Below are 19459 nucleotides of genomic sequence, written 5' to 3' on the forward strand. Positions count from 1 at the left end.
GGTACTAGAAGCCGACATCGCAGACAGACCCCACTCTCAGCAGCACCAGAAAGGAGCGCAGCAGGAGCTCGGGCCGGTCTCTGAGGGCTCTCACACCCCACTCTGCTCTCTCTGGTATGGCAAAAATCCCCGTGAGAGGAGCCTTGAGAGTCCTAGAGTGAGAAACAGAGTGCTCAGGTGCGCTGGCGTGCAGGAAGAGAGGTCCTCTAGAACACAGGTGCCCGGCTGTCCCGGCTCCTGTCACTTCTTGGCTCTCCCACCGCGTTTGCCCAGAAAATCGATCCCGCAGTGTCACTTTCCGGATCGCTCTTTCTCCGTGCCAGCTCCGGCCTCCGGGGCAGCGCCCACCGTGCTCATCGCGGCCACCGCGAGCCGGGGCAGAGGCAGCTCCGGGGCGGTCTCAGAACCCCTCCCGTGCCCGGAGGGGCTCCCGGGGCTCGGCTGTCCGGCCGTCGGGGCTGCGCTCGGGGCGGGGGCGCCGCGGCCCCGCCCGGCCCGGCCCGGCTCGGCCCCTCCCGGCCCCGCTCCGCCCTCCCCGCGCCCACTCGCCGCCGCCGCTCCGGGACCGAGCGCTGGGGCCGCCGGCAGCCACCGGCCAGCAGCCACCGGGCACCGGCCATGGGCCGCGCCGAGCCCCGGCCGCGGGCATGACAGCGCGGCCGCGCCCCGAGCTGCGCCGCGGGCTCCGCGCGGAGCCAGGCGAGTACCGGGCGGGAGCGGGAGCGGCACCGGGAGGGTCGGTACCGGGCAGGAGCGGCACCGGGCGGGAGCGGGGCGGGTCGGCACCGCCGGGTGGCTGCGCTGTGGGTCCCGGCCGGGCTCGTTCAGCTCCCGGTGCCCGGGGCTCACCGGGAGGCGCTGGACGGGCGGGTGCGGTGCGGTGCGGGGCCGGGGTCGCTCCCGCGGTCGGGACGGGAACCACGCGCGGCTCCGGCAGCCCCGGTGCGTTCGCGGGGTCGCTGCTCCGTCCCGCCGCTGATCGGGGGAGCTGTCGGGGCTCCGAGCCGTGAGCCGGTGTCGGGACAGAGGGACGGGCACGAGAATTGCCATCGCTGCCCCGTCCCTTCGCCTCCCCGGCAGCAGCTGCTGAGCGCAGCTGGCGGCACCGGCTGCGGCCGGACAGGGGTGCCCGGGATTCACAGAACCGCAGCTGCCCTTGGTGATTTTTCAGCTCAACAGAACAAGCAACAAAATATCGTATTAGCATAACGTTAGCTCGAAATAATGGAAAATAAGAGGGAAAACTTTCCCAAAATGCCAGTTGGAAATTCTCAAATGAATCATCCAACACAAACAGTGGCAGAGTGGAACAATTTTCTTTGCAGGGAGTTTCCACTGGAATAAATAGCAAGTTCTGTTAAAAAAATATAACAATAAAAATTTGCAGCTAGTTGTAATACTTGTAATGCTTGCCAGGGGCTGGAATGTGCCCACGAAATCCTTGTGATCCAGAGTGATGGTTCATTGGAGCTTTTGCTGCCAGTTCTTTAGAGGCATTTGCAGTTTTTACCTATGAGCCCTACCTAAGACACAGGTGGCTGGATTTCCCTTTACCTTCTGATGGTCTTCCATATTTAGAACATTCCTTAATATTCATTTTCCTAAGCAGACCCCTGCCTATTGATACCTCTGTGTCACCTAGAGTGTTGCTGTGATGTGGCAGTTCCACATTATCTGCAGGTGATGGAAAATGAGGACATTTAACAGAGTACTCTTTGCCTCAGCATCCCAGCCAGGGTCTCACTTGCCCAGCCTCAGCAGCAGGGCCAGGAATGCCTGATCCTGCAGGAGCATGAAGCTCTGCATAGATTCTGTTCCCCAGATGGACAAAGCAGGACCAGGCACCGCACCTCAGCCTTCCACTGATGCCTTCAAGAATCTGGTCATCACTTTGTCCAGCATGACTTTCAGCTCATTAACCCACTGGTACTGGATGGGTTATGTACAAATGGGAATATTCCTGGTCACAACACAGCTGCCAATGCCTCACTGAGTCCTGGCTCACACCCAGCTCCTGGGTAAACTTCCTGGGCCCCTGGACTGGTGCTTTCCAGTGAGCAGCTAAAGAGAAGTGAAGTATTTAGTGTGTGAACAGAGAGAGGTGTTCAGGGGGCTGTTTTGGTAAGCACAGACCTTTTAAAGCCACCCCCCGAGCTTGCAGCTGACCAGTTTTCTCCAAGATCTCACTGCCTGCACAGGCAATAGCTTGGTTGTAGCCCATCTATTTATCGCCCTCTAGTGAGGTCTTAAAAATTAACATAGATTCCTTCCACGAGGAAAATAAATATTAGAGTTTGTCTGTTTAAAAAGATTTATATTTTCCGAGAGTCAGTGGCTTCAGGGAATCCCTCTAAGCGTCATACCACACTTTGGATGGTTGCATAGCCTGATTTTGGGTAGGCATGGGTACAGAATGATAGTGTGTGTCTCCCCTGCAGTCTCTGGGTGTTCAGGGAAGGTCTTTGCAACAACAGCACTGGACACAGTTCCTTTATTTTGACCTGTCTTTAAGTGCTGGTGCACTTTAGGTTTTGGCTGAGCCCACATGTAGATCACTTGACATGGCTCTGGTCTGGGTGATTGCTTCTGCTTCTTGGTGCTCCACCTTCCTTAATTGCAATTCAACTGGGCTGGCCCCAGACTTGGGAAGTGGCCTTGTCTTTGCAGAGGAGCTAGCTCCAGGGGCTGGAACTCTTTTAGGTTGTAACCAGGGGATGTGATTCAATCACCTGTGTAGTCAGACTGGTTTTACTTCACAGGTATGGGAGAGATGAGGAATGTACCATGAATATGGTTTCTCTTAATTAACCTGAAGATGTAGCGGATGCTTGTTCTTCATGACCAGTGATGAGGGATCTCCTCATCACTGCTTGCAATGATCCCCTCCTGCTTGCAATGCATAAGATTCTGATTTGCAGCTGTAATGCAGAGATCCTTGTGGATCTTTTCCTAGTTCCTCGTGGACAGCATTACCTCAGCACACCATGCTCCATCTTCCTACCTGCCCCATGCTCAGCACCCCTCTGTCACGCCAGAACCCTCCAAAACACCTCCAGATTCCTGTGTTTGTTCTGTTTAACTTCACCTATCCACTACTCACTCCTCCACTCTTGCCAGTGACACCATTCAGCTCTTGCTGGGGGAACAGCTCCCAGCAGGTCTGGATACAAACAGCTCTGAGAATGCCCACAGCAGCACTCAGCCCCTCAGGCTGTTCTCACCTGTGTCCTGCATCACCTGTGTGCAGTCACACATTTGTCACACTGCACCTGTCTCAAATGAGCAGCCTCAACAGCCTCAGGAGCACTGGCAGCACTGCTGAGGGGACACCCCACAGTGGTGGGGTGCAGGGGTCCCCAGGGCCACTGCTGAAGTGTGATGCTGTGGCGCACACTGAGCTACACTGATGCTTTCTCAGGAAGGCAGGAAATCTGCCCTGGCAGCTCCCACCCCTCTGTGTGCTGCTGGGGAGGGACTGGCATCTCCTCAAGGCAGTGCCAGCACTGGGGGTGCTGATTTCTAACAGAGCAAACAGAAATTCTCCTTAGCAGCACCTTCTCCACTTCATCCAGGGGCTGGGAGTGTGGCAGTCACTGTGGTTTAAAACAAAGCTAAAAACCAATAAACCCCACTCCTTCTACCTTCCACTTCTCTGCCTTTCTTCCTGAGATGTCTTAGAGCTGTGGGAAGAGGAGCTGGCACAGGGATGGGTGCTCAGAGCCCATGCACTTGGGATCAGCCCTTCTCTGCTTGTGCACAGTGCTGCTCTCCTCATGTTCCCACAGAGCAAATGGCAGGACAGATAAGGACATGAAAGTTTCCAAAACCAGGCACCCATAGTTAGCCCCTTGGAAAACAGCTGGGGTGGAGCCCAGTTTGTGGCATGTGAGAGAGAAACTGAAGCAAAACAGGATGTTTTTGTGATTTAAAACTTATTTTTCATAATTCCTATTTAAAGGCTCAGTTTGGTTTTGAAGTTGTCTTCTACATTTATTGGGAAATTTATAATCCAGAGAGCTTTGTGTTTGTATGATGTGTGTATGCAGATGTGCATGTGCACATGTCCTTGTGTGGGAATTGCTTATGAATAGTCTACTACTCAACCTGAGGAAAAATTTCCTCTTGAAAATTAGTAAAACTAGTAGGTACTGGCAGCTAAATAATAGCAAATATAAATTCTATGTAGCTCTTCTGTAAATTTTGCTGGATAATTGTTTTTTTGGCTTTGAACACCTCAATATAAGAAAGATTATGTCAAATTATAAAGTGTTTACCAAAGACCCATGAAAATACTCATGACTGGAGGTATTAGTTTATGCATAAACATGTTGAGCCCAAGTAATGGGAAATGGGGCATAGCAGGCAGATCAGGAAGCCTTTGGGGCCATCTGTACCCCACAGTATGTCCTGTATTTAGCCTAATTTCAGCTGATACAGTTTCCACTCCATTGATGTTAAGGCAAAAGTGAAAAAGAAATACTGTGAGAAATTAAAGCAGGGAATAATATGTGAATAGAATAGTTGTCTTTAAATTGAATCTTTCTTAGAGTTTTCCACTGCCTGCCCCTTCAGGCTGTACTGGAAATGGAGGCACAGAGAACATCTCCAAAAAGCCCCGTGGCCACTCTCCAGGTGCTGCTGGGGGCAGGTGAACCTCCACACCTCTGATCCACCCCCCACAACCCCAGTCTGTGCCCTTGCATGGGGCATGAGGGTCATTACTCTGGTTTAGCCTCACTCTGCTTGCCAGGGGATGATAACCCACTCTCACCACCCCCATCCCCTGCAGAACACTGGCATTTTATTACTGCCTTCCAGGGAACACCGTTTTCTGCCTTTGTTGTTGCTTTTCCTTGGCTCATCTCTGAGTTTCTGCAGTGGCTTGCAGCAGTTGCTCCTGTGGAATAATTATAACAGCTTTGTGTAGGGAACTTTATGTGCATAGTAGTGATTCCACTGCTTGTATTTTTCCACCTCTCATGCCATCAAAGAATGGGATGTGTTCTTTAAGGCCACACAGCCTGACTTGCATTGGTTCATAGCATTCTTTTTAGTAAAGGAATGTGCACATCTCTTTGCTAGCCTTGGCAAACTCTCCCATGGCCTCCAGGTTATTTGATCTTCCAGCTCCTCATCAGCTCTGGTCAGATTTTCTCCCTCCCTTTCTCAGCCCACTGGCAGCTCTTCAGGCTGTGTTTTCAAACCTCTCCTTTGCATCTTCTTTTTCACATGGGTTCAGCTGCTCCCTCCTGCCTTCCCTTTCTTGACCTTTTCTCAGCTGCTGAGCAATGTCTCTCTCTTGGCCTCTATCACTGCTCAACCCTTAATGCCTTCCTGCAACTCCAAAAACTGGCAAAAAAGTGCAATTGTTTAAGCCAAAATCTACTTTTATTTGCCCAGCTCATGAACTTTAGACTCAGAGCTCCACTGAAATTCATGATTGGATCCTCATTTGAGGCTAGGATGTCTATTTTTCATTTCAATCAACTGCAGAATTCTGTGGAATTAAATCCTGCAATTCAGCACAAACCTATCCCGGGGTTTGAGAAGTAGTTTGACAGTAAATGCTACTATGAGTGTGCCCACACTGATGCTGACAGGCAGATGAGCAAGCAGCAGGAGGAAAATGCCTTTCATGGTGTGTATGCTAGCAGAGATGCTGTTGATTAACCCATTTTTCAGGCAGCCAGCTCTGCAAATGCCATTTCACAACCGCCGGCTCTGCAGAATGCTAACAGGATTCTTATAAGGCATAAAGGGATTAATGCTCAGCTCTAATGAAATCCAGATGCACAGAGCTGCCTCTTCTCAAAGTCCTTTCTCTGGCCAAGCTGCAAATGAAATGATTTAATCATTGTAAATAGATGAGAAGCACCATCACTTAACATGAAGCAGCATTCACTGAGCTCACAGGCACTGCTGGCAGTGCTGCTGGAGGGGCTGTGTCACCCACTGTCCCCGGGCTGAGGTCACCCACTGTCCCCCTGCCTGCAGGGACGTCAGTGCTGGGGGGAACCTGGGACCTTCCTTGGGGTGCACAGTTCCTGCAAGTTTCCATCAGGGCTGGAGGAGGCTGGCTTGGAAACAGCCTCCTTCCATCCCTGAGCCAGTCCAGGGCAGTTCTGAGGCTCGTGGGTCTCTGGTCACTCTCCCAGGGGTGCTGTGGGCCACTGGCACCTTGGTGGGGCTGTGGGAGAGGTGAGGATCTGAGCCAGTGTCATGTGGAGCTGCACTGTCTGCTCAGGAGACCTGGAGCATTTCTGCCTTGTAAACTGTTTGTGGTTTGCACTTTCTCGTCCTTGGGCAGTTTATATTTTCCTGGGCAGTCTGCATTTCAAGCACTGGGAGTTAATCTGGGCCCTAGCAGGGTCTGGACCACCATACTCATGCTCAGAATCCCTGCATGGAAAGGTTGAAGTAATTCTGCAGCTGAGCAGACTCAGCTGTCTATGATTTTTTAATTTTTATTATGGCAGGAGGAGGGGTTTTGAACCAAGAGGCCAGGGGAAAAGAAGATATTTTAAAGGCAGTAAGGAATGTGTTACATTTTTCTGTTCCTCTAGTTTGGCTGCTCTGCAAGTTTTTCATTTTGCCAAAGCTCAATTCAGTGGACTGTTTATTTGCATTTTTAAAGAAAGAACATGATTCTTCATTTACTTTGGCCTCATTGATGAATTTTTATACTGTGAAACCCAGCAAGTTCCCTTCCAGTGTTATGTATATACAACTTCACAACAGAAACTTCTACCCCACAGCACCAACCTAAATTAAATGGTCCAAGGGGTTTTATAAAAGTGTTTCCCCTCTGATTTCCCATGTGAATAGAATCTGTAGCCACCTTCTAACCACTGGTGTCATGCTCATCATCAGAGCATGCCTCAGCTTAAGGCCAGACACCATATATGTGTGTAGAGCTGTGTAGAGGTTTCCTTCAGAGCTATAGAGGCAGGAATTCCTTGTGAGATGTTCCTGGGGTGGCTTCCAGCATTGGTTCAAAGGAAGGAAAGGGATGAGGAAAGAGTCCTGATAAAAAATTGTATCAAAACATGTAGGGGCAATCTGTTGTGATGGGTTTTCACCATGGGAAGGAGCACTTCAGGAAAATCCCAGTAGATGCCAGTGTTTGGTCTAATCCATTGTCAACATGTATTTCAAATTTACTTTGCCCTGGACATCAGAATTGTGACAAAACTGTCTGAACCTCTAAGAAAAGGTGAAGAAATTTTGCAAAGCAAGGTTTTACATTTCTCACTGCTTTCCTCTAGCAGCTGTTCATGTCTTGCTAAGCCAAAATTCAGAAGTATTTCTGAATCAACATCAATATTTATTGATGTCTTCAATTTCCATCAATTAGTGATTTTCTGTGCTAATGACAGAGAAGAGACTTGCATTTGTGTTGTTCAAGGTTTTTCAATTTGATATTGATGCAAAAAATACTTTGTGTGTATCCTTTGGGTGTTCAAGGCCTGTTCCTGCTGCAGGTGATGACTAAGAATCATCCTCACCAGCACTAAGCATTTTTTGTGCAGTGGTTTTTGGTTTTTTGTTGTCCCAGAATACACAAACACCCTTCTCTTGCTGGACCCTAAAATGTGCAGAGAAAAGACCTTCTGTGGATGTTCTCAGCAGAGGCTGCCTGTAATTTTCAGAGATTCTGCCCACCAACACTATATCAGGGTTGAGGTTTGCAAATAGTAGGATATTTTTTATTCTTGTATTATTCAATTTTCACCTCTCTGTCTGGTTGTGGGACCTCAGTGAGGGAGCACAGAGCTGCAGGTGGGCACTGTGTGTTTTACAGAGGCACAGCTGATGGATGAGAGCTGAGGTTTGCCTTCCTGCTCAAAGCTTTTGGGCCCCTTTTCAGGTGCCTGTCTTTGAGTGACAATTGAGGGTTTTGCTCTGTTTTGGGACCCTGAGCAGTGCCCTGTCATGGGACTGAACATTTGTGCTGTTCTCCAGGCGTGGGCACTGCTGGTGGAGGACAAGGCAAGGCTGTGCTCAGGAGCCAGAAACAGCCCCAAGCCATGACAACTTCCAAGTGTCCTTATTTGGGTTCCAGCCCACTGCCATTTAGGAATATCCCCATGGCACCAGCTGCTCAGAAAGACCTGCTTCAGGCAGGAGGACTGGGGCTCTGTGTGGTGACAGTCCCCTCCATGCAGGACATCCTCCCTCATTGCCATCCACTGCTGGCATTGCTCCAGACTCTGAGGATGGCACAAGTAATCCATGGGAGCAGGGAAAAAATGTGGCATAGAACAGATTAGTGTGAATTAAGCTGATCCCCAGGCACCTCTCTTTCCACCCCCAAGTGGAAAACCCACTTGGCCCTTGGCAGACAAGAACTGTTTCTCCCAGTCCTGCTTATATGGGAGACTTTAAAATAAACCAGCAGGGTTCCATTTCTTGGAAGGAAAAGGAAATGTTTCAAAGTGTGTCCTTGCAAACTGATTTACAGCCACCAAGCTCTGCATATTTTAAGAAGTGTTTTGGTTTGTTTGGAGCTGCGTATTAGCAGTAAGGGAGAGGAAAGCAGTTAGTGAAACATGACAGGAAGATGAAGTTGTGTGAAATGGCTCAGATAAATATTTACACCCAAGTTTCTTAGCTCTGAGTTCACATCAAACCATGGTTCATACAGAGCATGTTTTTTGCTGGGCCTGCTCCATTTTGGAGCTTTCTCCCTTCTCCCTGTTGGGTGATGCTGGCCTGCCTGGCTGGGAGGAAGCTGCTTAGCAATGCCTGGTCCTGAGCACTATCATGGGAGCACTATCTCTGCTATATATGGCATCCTCACAGAATCACAGAATGGCTCAGGCTGGAAGGGACCACACTGGTCCATCCTCCCCGCTCAAGCAGAGTCATCCCAGAGCTCAATGCACAGGATTGTGAGCAGACAGATCTGGAATATTTCCAGAGAGGGAGACTCCACACTGTCCCTGGGCAGCCTGTTCCAGTGTGCACAGAACCTGCTCATGTGCAGGATCTTCCTCATGTTCGGGTGGAACTGCCTGTCCTCCAATTTCTGCCCATTGCCTCCTGTCCTGCTCAGCACCACTGAGCAGAGCCTGGCTCCAGCCCTGACACCTCCCTTCAGATACTGATAGACTTTGATGAGGTCACCTCTCAGCTGTCTGTTCTCAGGGCTGAACAGCCCAGCTCCCTCACCCAGTCCTTGGAAATGAGATGATCCAATCTTTCCCTGGCTGAGAACTGTGAAAAGAGAGGGAAACCAGTGCAGAAAAGAAATCACAGACCAGGCTTTTGTTTTGCTCCTAGAACTCCAATCACTCACCTTTAAGAGACACTTGGAGAAGAAGTAGAGAGTTTTTAATCTTATTCTGAGCTGGGCAGGAAACCAAGGCTGAGAAGAGAAGACACCTCTTCCAAGGAGCTGTTGGCATGCTGTAGGAAGGAGTGTAGGTTTTCAGGGCACTATCAGCCAAGGCCAGGCTGGCAGAGTGGCACAGCACCCTGGTGAGGCTCAGGGCAGATGCTGGCCTGCCTCCCAGTAGGTGCCCTGGGTTGGGTTTCCCATTTGAAGCAAGGGGGAATGGCTGCAAGACAACAGCTGCTGGAGGCCCTGCTAAAACTGTTCCAGCTTGAGGGGTCACATTCAGACTGTACAGTTTGCTGCGTGGCAGATGAAGTCTGGGAGCAGGGTAAAGGAGACAGCAGCTGTGTGAGTGCACTTTTCCCTAAACTCAATTTAAGTGTAAATCCACATACAATGGCAGGCTCAGGGTTTTTTTACACAACCTAATGCCTGATTTCCTTTTATGCACTGAACAATTTTCTGTTTCATTATCTTTCTCTAGTGGCATTTTCTAACTGGAAATGCAACAGCAGTGTGCCATGGGTACATGGCAGGAGCAGGGACAGCACAGGAGGCAGCAGTGCCCACATTATCTCATTAAGAGGCTTTTGTAGGCATGCCTCTGCTAGTGTAAACTCATTACTGGAGAGGACAGCAGCAGTTGTTTTCACATGGATGGATCCAAGTCCAAGTGATGAATTGTTTCTCTACTCTTAACTGGGTTCTTAAGTGTTTTTTAAATGTTGCCTGAGAACTAAGTGGCCATGTGCTACATTTATACAGTCATGTTTGCCCTGGTCCAGCAGACCACTGGATTGCCCTGTTCCACTGACAGCTGTGCTCAGCTGATCAATAGCAGTGATCTGCTGTCTGCTCTGACACCACATGCTGATATCATGAGGAGAATATTTGTAGGAAGATAGTGTTTCAAAACATCCATGCAAGAATAAGAATAATGTTGATGTTGTGGGCTCTGAACAATCTGTGATGCTCCAAATAATCAGAGACATTGTGGCCCATGTTTTACTCTCTCTGACCATGTCTTTAGCAACATAAGCCTCCCTGACAGATAAGAATGTCACCATGAAATGGACTCTGAATCCATGATTATAAAAATTGGGATTTTTTTTTTTGAAGAGTATATTATTCCCTTTAATCATCTTTGCAGCTGGGAAGGGGACTGTTTGTCTAACGAGGGGAGAGTGACACTGACAGCTTAATGCTCCACATCGAGTAACAGAACCTGGCAGCTCAGAGCACAGGGAGCAGCAAATTTCCCTTGGAAGTGTGAGCTGGGTGCTGCAAGCCCACCCTGAAACGCTGGGGTTGAGGAAAGCACAGTGTGGTTTCAAAGAAACAGTGTATCAATGTTTCTGAAACAAATATTTCAATTTCTGTTTTACAGAAAAATAGCCCTGTTAAACTTTTTTTTTTTCTCATTTCTGAATGGCAACTAAACCAAATAGCATCATTCCAGTGCCACAGGCATTGCAAACTTTGACCAGCTGTTGTCAGAAGGAAAACCCACCCTGCGCTAAGCAGATGTCATTATTTTTCAGTTCCATCCCACCTTAACTATTTGGAGAATAACATTCAAGTGCAGAGGTCAGCGGGGAGGGAAAAAAAAAAAAAAAAACAACCAGTGCTGCTGGCCAGCTGAGCCGATAGCAGAGACCATACATGGATTTGGAATGAAGGGCATCAGACTCACAACCCCCCTGGTGCCAAGAAATACACAGCTAAAATCAGCAGCTCACAGATGAGTAATGCACAAACATGGCCCAGAGTGTTAGAAGTGTTCAGGCACTTCCAGAGTGTGTTGGGTAGAGGAGTCTCTGTTTCCATGGCACCAAAACAGCACAGAGATCACGCCATGTCCTTCGGCACTCCTGGGATTCCATGCCCAGTGAATGGAGCAGAGCTGACCTCCAGCAAAAAGCCCAGCCTGGCTGCAGTGTGGAGGGGCACAACGAGGTCCCCTCTTCCTGCAGAAGCATTTCTGTGGGCAAGGGGTGCCCAAGGCTGCTGGCAGCCAGGTGAGTCTGGCTGGGAGCCGAGCCCAGCCAGCTCTGCTCGAGCCCAGCCCTTGGGCAGGAGGGTGAGGGGGCTCCAGCATCACACAGAGAACTTGTAATGCTGCTTCTGGGTAGTGAGATGGGAGGGGTTTTGTGCAAGAAAATCATAAAACTGCAGAGCTTTGAAATATGCTGGATTCAGAGTGCATTTACATGGCACTGTGAGAACATTCAAGGTGTTAGGAGACTCTGTCCTGGTCCAGCAGTCTCTTAAGAAAAAAATCATTTACATGGGCTGGCCCATGCACAATCAAATTGTTTAAAATGAGGTACATAGCTAGCTTCTCCCATGCAGAGAGGGAGTACACAAGCAACTGTTTTACTTTGTATGCCTACTGAAACCAATGGCAGAACAATTGATTATTCCTCTACTAAATATGCAAATTAAGTATGTTGACCCTGAAATTGTGCCAATTAGCTGTGTGTCAAATTCTCTCAGTCAGATGATTGTTTTAGAGTGGCCAAAATGATTGCCTTACCTACAGTAAGGGGATTCCATAATGTCAGTGATGTCCTGCCAAAGGAATGGGGCTGGCTAGGATCAAAGAGACTTTAACTGATGTCTTGGAAAGCAATTTTTTTGTTTGCCTAGAGTCTGTTTGGGGTCAGGCAACTGGACCAGAGGGACAGCTGATGATCTCAGCATTTTTTGCAGAGAGATCAAGCATGGGGAGTACCTTATGTCCTGTAGTCACAGCATTCCACTGGAAAGTCCCAGTGCTGTCTTTGTTAGACTTCCATGGGTAGCCCAGTGCCTGCTGGAGGTGGTGCTGTAGAACCAGCAACCTGTAGGTCCTCAGACAAGGCTGCTTTGAAGGCATTGCTGCCACCATTCAGGAACAGTGGTCAGAAGAGGAAATCCACCAGTACCAACTCCCTGAAGTTTATTCTGGGATAAATGCCCTCCTACACTAAAATCCCATCATGTCCTTGGCACCACTTGTACCCCAGAAGAGAGTGGCTTTGGAGTGGCCAAAATGATTGCCTTGCCTCCAGCCAGGTTTTGTGTGCTATGGGACTCTTTGGCACAGGAGTTCCTACCAAGGGTTCATTACAATGCCTCTGAAGACATTGCTGGTATCTGCAGTGCCCCTGGCACAGAGGTGCCTCAGCTCACCCTGTCTCCATCAGTGACCTCTGCAGTGGCAGCTGCTGGCATTTGCCCCCAGGCATCCACACCCATCCTCACGGCCCACCTTCAGATAATGCATGGCTGATGCTTTGCTGCATTATGTTTGTGGGAATGTTTTATCCTATTAAGGCACTTCCAGAAGCCAGATGTTCTGTTTTAGTAGGGGCTTCCTTTTTTAAAAACAAGCATTTGTGAGCTGATGTTATTTTTATTCAGTTCTCCTTGTGAAACTTCCAAAGACAGATTTTTGCTTGGCAATGTCACAGAAGGGTATGACAGAGAAATTGCTGTCCATCTGCCTCTGTCTACATTTGTACATGTACCGAGGGAACCTGCTTAGGGAGCACTAAGGATACTGCAAAGCTGAATATTCATCTATTAGGAAATCGATTTATTGAGTCTCACTTGCAGGCCCACTCCAGCTTTGAGTTATGTAATCATACATTCTTTTTCACAAGATCATCTGTGCTTTGGAGGCCTCTGTTGGACCTGATCAGGCATGGAGTCAGGAGTCTGTGTTGTGGAAAGCTCTAGCCTGCAGGATTCCCAGGTCCGTGGCTGCAGAAGTGAGAAGGTGTCTTGTAAACTAAATGGGAGATGAGGAGGGTGTCCCTGCCCTGGCAGCTGGACTCCCCTCCAGCCTCTGCCATGGATTCTCTTTCTGAACAGTTTTAAATCACTTCCACCAACTTTTATTTTCTCACATAAGCCCCTGGAGACAGACTTGCAGCCATGCTGAGCTCCTGCAGCTCCAGGGAGGGTAACCAGAAGCAAACCAGCCCCAGCCAGCCTTCCAGTTTGCTCTGAAAAACCTGACACAACGTGGTGAACACCAGTCACACAAATTGGCTGAAATGGTTCTGTCCTTTGCATTTCCATCCCTGATATGAGATAAAACCTTCCCCTGCCATCACAGGAATGGTAATGCAGTCATAAGGTGCTGAGCTGTAACAGCTCTGCATCCTCAGAGATGGGACCAGGGAGCTCCCATGCAATGAATGTTTTCACTGCTCAGCACAGACCTTGAAAAGTACACAGTTAACAAAAGAAACATCCTTTCCTCTTAGGAGCCCTCCCTCATCAACCAGCAATCATGGTTTCTTTAATTCCTAGAATTTTTCATATTTTGTAACATTCAGAAGTCAAAAGATCAGTAAAGTCTCAACATGCTCTGAACTCCCTGGCACTTAAAGCCCTAACATAGGCAAATGCTGGAATTAGAAATGAGCCACGGGACAGATTTTCCCATGCTCACTAATCAAGAGTCACTGATGTAAGGATTTCTCTCCCAGGCTAAAATCTCTCATCTTTCTCCAGCACAAAATTTACTTAGCAAATAAAAGGGGACCTGTGACCTCTATATATGTTGACTTGGATAGTTATAATTTCTGACTCTTAGGTCTCACCATTACAGTCACCCCAGTTCTGGGTTATACAAGACTTGGTGGCCGTGGCTGTTGAAAAAGACACAAGTGTCTTGAGGCTAGGCTGCCTGGAGAAGGGCCTGGTAACAACCTGTTTGCTGAACTGTGAGTCATGGAAAATGAAAATAGAGAAAAATCTACTAAGGAACCTCATCCATTCCTCCAGCTGATGAAGTACAACCCCCTAGAGTATTATATGCTCTTCATATCTTGGTCTGGTCCAGTTTTAAATTGTATTTCTATACTTTTCCTTAACAAACTATTCTATGGTATGAGTGTTTGGAAGTTTTCTTGAACTTCATACTTTGTTTTTTTTTCCCCTCTGTTTATTCATATAATTACTTTGAGATTTGGCTGTGAAAACATAAATGTGAGAGTTGACCAGTGTTTTAATGATCAGGAAGGGGTGGGGGGGTCTGGCAGCACAGATCATGGCTCTCAGTGCTGAGCTTTCATGATTATTAGCTAGACAAGAAGAGAATTTGGAGAGTGCAATGAGCAGGTCTGCTCCCAAGGTGGCCAGGCTAACTTGAATGTCTTTTTGTCTTGCAGAAGATGAAGCCCATCGTCCAGAGAAGACGATCTACCTCATCTGCCATTACTAAAGCTCTTGGAAAATCAAAGTCCCACTCCAGGTAGAAAAAATACCTTTCTGACTCCTGTTTCCATCTTTCTGCCTGCACAGACTGAAATCAAATTGGTTTTCAAGTTCATTTAACCATGTTGAGGGCAATTTGGTCCTGTGGCAGGGGCAGGTGGAGGGGGACAAGACAGATGTGGTGGGTTGCAGGACATGGGCTGATGCAGATTTAGCAGCCCTGAGGAGCATCCTGGGGTTCCAGCTCAGAGTTTCCCTGTGCAGCCACCCCCTGTGCAGCTCACTCACTGCCAGAGCCCTCTGCAGCCCCTGCTCCATGTGTGCACTGCCAGTGAGAGGGACAGTCCTGAGAAGTGCTTCTGCCTCAGCTGCAGGTACACCTGGGCAGGTGAGGGGGCTGGAGCTGCTTCTGGAGATGGAGGCAGTGGTGGGAGGCATGCCCAGGCCCTGAGAGCCCTGTGCAGGATGGCATCAGCTCAGGACACTTGTTGGAAGAGCTGCCAGACCCAGACCTGCTCCAGGCCAGCCTCGTTCTGTCAGGGGGCAGCAGCTTTCCCTTCCTGCCAGCCCAGGCAGTGGAGAGCTGCCCCCATGCCTGCACCTCCACTGATGCTCCTGCAGTGAGGCCCCAGGAGTGTCAGCAGAGTCAGGGAGCCATATGCCAGACATGCCCATTTTCTGCTGAAACACTGAGTGTTCTTACTCAGCCCTGAGCTGAGCACCTCAGCCCAGTGGGAGCTGAGTCCTCCTTGACCTCCTCCCCTCCTGCAGCACTGTGTCACTGCCAGAGACAGATAAGGGGATACCATGGTCCTTTCTGCCTTGCTTTGATAGCAGTCTTGTAAATAACATTTCCTGAGGGATTTGTTTAGTTTGATTTTTTTCTCTCTTTGTAAGAAAGAGAAGATAAAGCTGAACTGATTGATCTGGACCAGCCCTCCTGAAGAATATCTCTTTTGTATCCCACCATTGGTGATGGATGCACAGTGCAGCCTGCTTCTCTGGAATGAGGGGGGAGTGTCAGTCTCACAGGACATTTAATATGATGGGCAGGACTGATTTTCATTTGGTTGTCATTTGAAAAAGTTATGTGACTTCTTTTTCCTTCCTCCCACCCCCTCTAAATTGCAGTAGGGGAAAAAAAAAGTGAGGAAGAGAAACAAATTCTTGACTTTATTTGGCAGGAGAACATCCTCATGAGGGAGGGAAGCTTTAAATGTTTCTTGTGATGAATTGCTATGGAGGGAGCTGGTCCAATGCCATCTTTGCTCAGGCCATGAAAGCATCAGTGAGATTTTTTTTTGCTATCCTGCCATTGTGTTTATAAAGCTGGGTAATTCTCCAGCTTTAGGAAATCCACTGCTTGGGATTGTGAGATGCTGTGGCTCCCACTGCTCAGCTGATGAACATGGAGAGTTTTAATATCATATCTGAAGGTGATTAAGCTTCTCACTTACAGCCCCACAGCTGCATAATTCAAGATTCACTTGTTGGTGGCTGTGGAGGAGGGAAGAGGGAATTTCTGTTTGCCAGAGTGCAGGTGTTCCTGTGACTGGGGGAGGGTTTTAGTAAAGCAGCTACTGGCTGGTTTTAACCTCATTCCTGTGAAATCAAGTGAGTTCAGTTATGAGGCCAGTGGAAACTGAGTTAAGACCAACAACGTCAAAAATACTGCAATTACAGCTCGTGTGGGTTTTTATTTGTTTGTGTAGAGTGTCCTCAGACTAGAGGGCAGAGCAGCAGAGGGAGAGCAGAATTGCTGAGGGGTGAAGGGAAGGCAAGTATCCTTGCCTGCAAGCAAGATACACATTTTTGTCTATGTGTGGAGACAGGAGGATCTCTGTGAGGTTTTTTCTGTGTCAGTCTAAGGCCATGTCTCAGAGTTTCACTAATTAAGTCAGGCTCAGGCACACGAGCACACTGTGCGAGCAGGAACTCTTGCATGTTCATGCAGCACAGAAATGGCTGTGAGAGCTGCTGTGCCAGCTGCCCTGAGCCCAGAGCAGGGCTGAGGAGGTGCTCTGTAGGGTGCTGAGCTGCAAGCCAGGACACTGCCCTTGGCAGAGCTCTTCCAGCTGGGGACAGCACAGGGAGAGGGTCAGGTTCAATCCCCATGCTGCCTTGTTGACTGAAGTCAACATGCTAAACGCCTCGGGGATTTTTGGAAATGGTGAGCACCTCTATGAATCTCAGTGGAAACAGCAAGCTGGATGGCTGCCAGGCAAGCCAGAATCAGATGTCTGGAATTAGATGAGTACATGCAGTTCATTTGCCTTTTGCTGCAACTCTTGTGCTGACAAATTGTTCAGTCTGGATGGAAAACATGCACAGAAAGGGCAGTGCCCCCACACCCAGCTGAGCCACGCCATGAGCCACGGGCTTTCCATGTCCAAGTCATAGCTCACACACGTGTGCAGGAAGTAAGTCTTTGACCTGAGTGAGAAATCACTCAAAAACTACTATTTCAGCAATTTAATCTCACAAGATTTGGTGTGTTCTTTTAGGCAGTTTTCTGTCTGAAGCTGGTAAAGTTAATTGTGCAGAGGCAAATGTGGGTCATAGAGAGTAATAGGGGCTGGGAGAAGCACAGAGCTCTCAGGCTTCTCCAAAACAGAAAAGGAAAGCTTCTGACAAAGTCTTGTGATTTTTTTTACTCCTCCAGGGAAACTACTCTTTCCTCTTCCCATTCAGACAATGGGCTGCCAAGTGGGGTGTTCAGCAGCCCAGGCTCCACCTTCATCCTGGATGAGCGAGTGCAGCTAACCGTGGGCCTGCAGACCCAGGAAAGACATCTGATTTTGTTGAGTGATGTGCTGGTCATTGCCAAGTCCAAGTAAGAGGAATTTCCACTCCTTCCTTTTCCCCAGTAGGTGCTGTTGAAGCTAGGCTCAGCATTTGGTGGGATTTTTGGGGCTGTCCTGTGCAGAGCCAGGTGTTGGACTCAATGATCATGTGGGTACTTTCCAACTCATGAGATTTTATGAGGCTCTGATCTATTTGTGGAGCACCTAGCAGCCTCCAAAACAATACTTCTTTGGAAATATGGATCTAAAACGTGGCATTTCCCCCTTCCACCTTCACAAATTCTTCTTGGTATTAATGTTTCATTTCATTCATCTGAAGAAAAAGGTTGTCTAATCAGTTTTGCCCATTTCCTTATGAGGTTGCTTGAAGATACACCATGAGGGCAAGAGGCAGAAGGACAAACTGACTTTCAGTCTGACTCCTTCTGTCACATATAAATTCAGAGCTCTTGAAAGGAGAATGATCAGACTCTGGAGGTCTACATGTTATTCTCTGGCCTCAGGAATTCATAATTTCCACTGTAGATCCTCCTCCAGCCTGAAGCTGAAAAAGCAAGTGCATCTGAGTGAAGTGTGGACCGGCACCTGTCTCAGTGAAGTGACAGAGAAAAAGATGAGTCCTGAGAATTCATTTGTCATTGGCTGGCCCATCACCAACTACGTTGTCACCTTCAGGTACCTTATCAGACATCAGAGTTCCCTCTGCATCCCAGTAGCTACTCAGGTCTCCCTGTGTCAAGTGAAACAATGACTGAGGCTTAAGGACCCATTTCCTTTTCCATTTCCTTACCCTGAAACCCGGGTAACCTGTGCTGGCAGCAATAGCTCTAGGAACAGCAGACTTTGGGAAGGAAATACTAGGAGAAAGAAAATAGCAATTAAAGGTCACTGCAAAAATAATGAGGGCCTACAAGATGAGTTAACTCCAACTTCACAGAAAGGGATTTTCCCTTATCTGAACACTCACCAGTCTGACAGGAAACCTGGTCCAGTTTGTTGCTGGGATTTTTTTGTTATTATTATTTTTGTTATTTGTTAAAATAGAACAGAAGAAGGAAAGGACTGTGCTTTTGTTCCAGGGCTTTGCAGGAAGCAACTTTGACTTACAGCAATATATAAATGAAATTGGGTAGAGTTTCCAAAGGCTGTTACCCATTCAGCCCTTGTTTGATGATCTGCCTCCCTTTTTGTCTTCAGCTCAGCTGATGTGAAGGAACGATGGCTGTCAGAGTTGCTGGGGTAAGTGACCCTCCTTTCATCCTCCTTCCAGATGGTTTCTCTACAGGCCTTAGAGAAATCTGCCCTTCAAACTGTGCTCTGATTTCCAGCATGTTAAGTGTCTAAGTGCTATTTGAAAAACCCACCTTTGAAATCTGAATATTGATGCTCCTAGGAGAGTGCAAGATTGGTGCTAACAGTTGGGAAAAAAGGGGACCCATCAGAAGATGGTATTAATGGAGCATCCTTTTTCCTTTGGAGTTGGAGGTTGACTTTGCTAATCACTGTGGAACTGCCACAAGTGTTACTGATTCTTCAGATGTTTTTTGATTTGAACTAAAATTTTTATTATGTTGCATCTAGAGGCTATAGTTTTTTCTTTTACGTTTTACATGTTGCTTCCACTAATAGCCAGACAAAACCGTTTATATAGAGACAAAGAAGGGAAAAAATCTTCTGATTTGTGGAGAGCAGTAGTGATCCTGAGGGAACACTGGAAGGTATTATACAGACACACCTACCTGCACTGAAGGACTGCATGTGGGGGATTATTAGTCTTTGTGCTCTAGGCAGATAAAGAAGTCAGTAAGAGCACATGACCTCACTATGAGTATTACATTCATGTATGTCATAATTAATCTGTATTTATTACAGTGCCAAGGAGGATGTCCCATCCAAATTTTAGGGTCCTTCTCAAATTTGGTTGGGAAATTACATCCCTTCCCTTTTTCTTTGACTTTCAGGCATATCAATGAGGTAAAACAAAATGAGTATCTGAAGAATCTGACCCTTCAGATCGTTGTGCTGGATGATGACAACTGTTCTTCTGTAAGTAAAGCTAAGGACCTGCTTGTCAGATCGGGACTACACAGGGGTCTGTGGCGTAGGG

The 19459-nt window shown here is 48.0% G+C and overlaps 1 protein-coding gene across 2 annotated transcripts in view; it reads left to right on the top strand.

Moving 5' to 3' along the window:
• The first annotated feature begins 566 nt into the window (after positions 1–566).
• LOC115914955 (rho GTPase-activating protein 20-like) overlaps positions 567–19459 on the top strand; it is a 29290-nt gene continuing 10397 nt past the window's right edge. For both annotated transcript variants that reach the window (XM_030967852.1, XM_030967853.1), the window contains exons 1-6: positions 567–699; positions 14503–14585; positions 17211–17381; positions 17878–18027; positions 18550–18591; positions 19314–19398. In XM_030967852.1, the coding sequence (XP_030823712.1) occupies positions 14506–14585; positions 17211–17381; positions 17878–18027; positions 18550–18591; positions 19314–19398 (528 nt within the window). In that variant the 5' untranslated portion in view covers positions 567–699; positions 14503–14505. The remainder of the gene's footprint in view (positions 700–14502; positions 14586–17210; positions 17382–17877; positions 18028–18549; positions 18592–19313; positions 19399–19459) is intronic.

This window comes from Camarhynchus parvulus, chromosome 4A (genome assembly GCF_901933205.1).
Source record: "Camarhynchus parvulus chromosome 4A, STF_HiC, whole genome shotgun sequence".
Classification (NCBI taxonomy): Eukaryota; Metazoa; Chordata; class Aves; order Passeriformes; family Thraupidae; genus Camarhynchus; species Camarhynchus parvulus.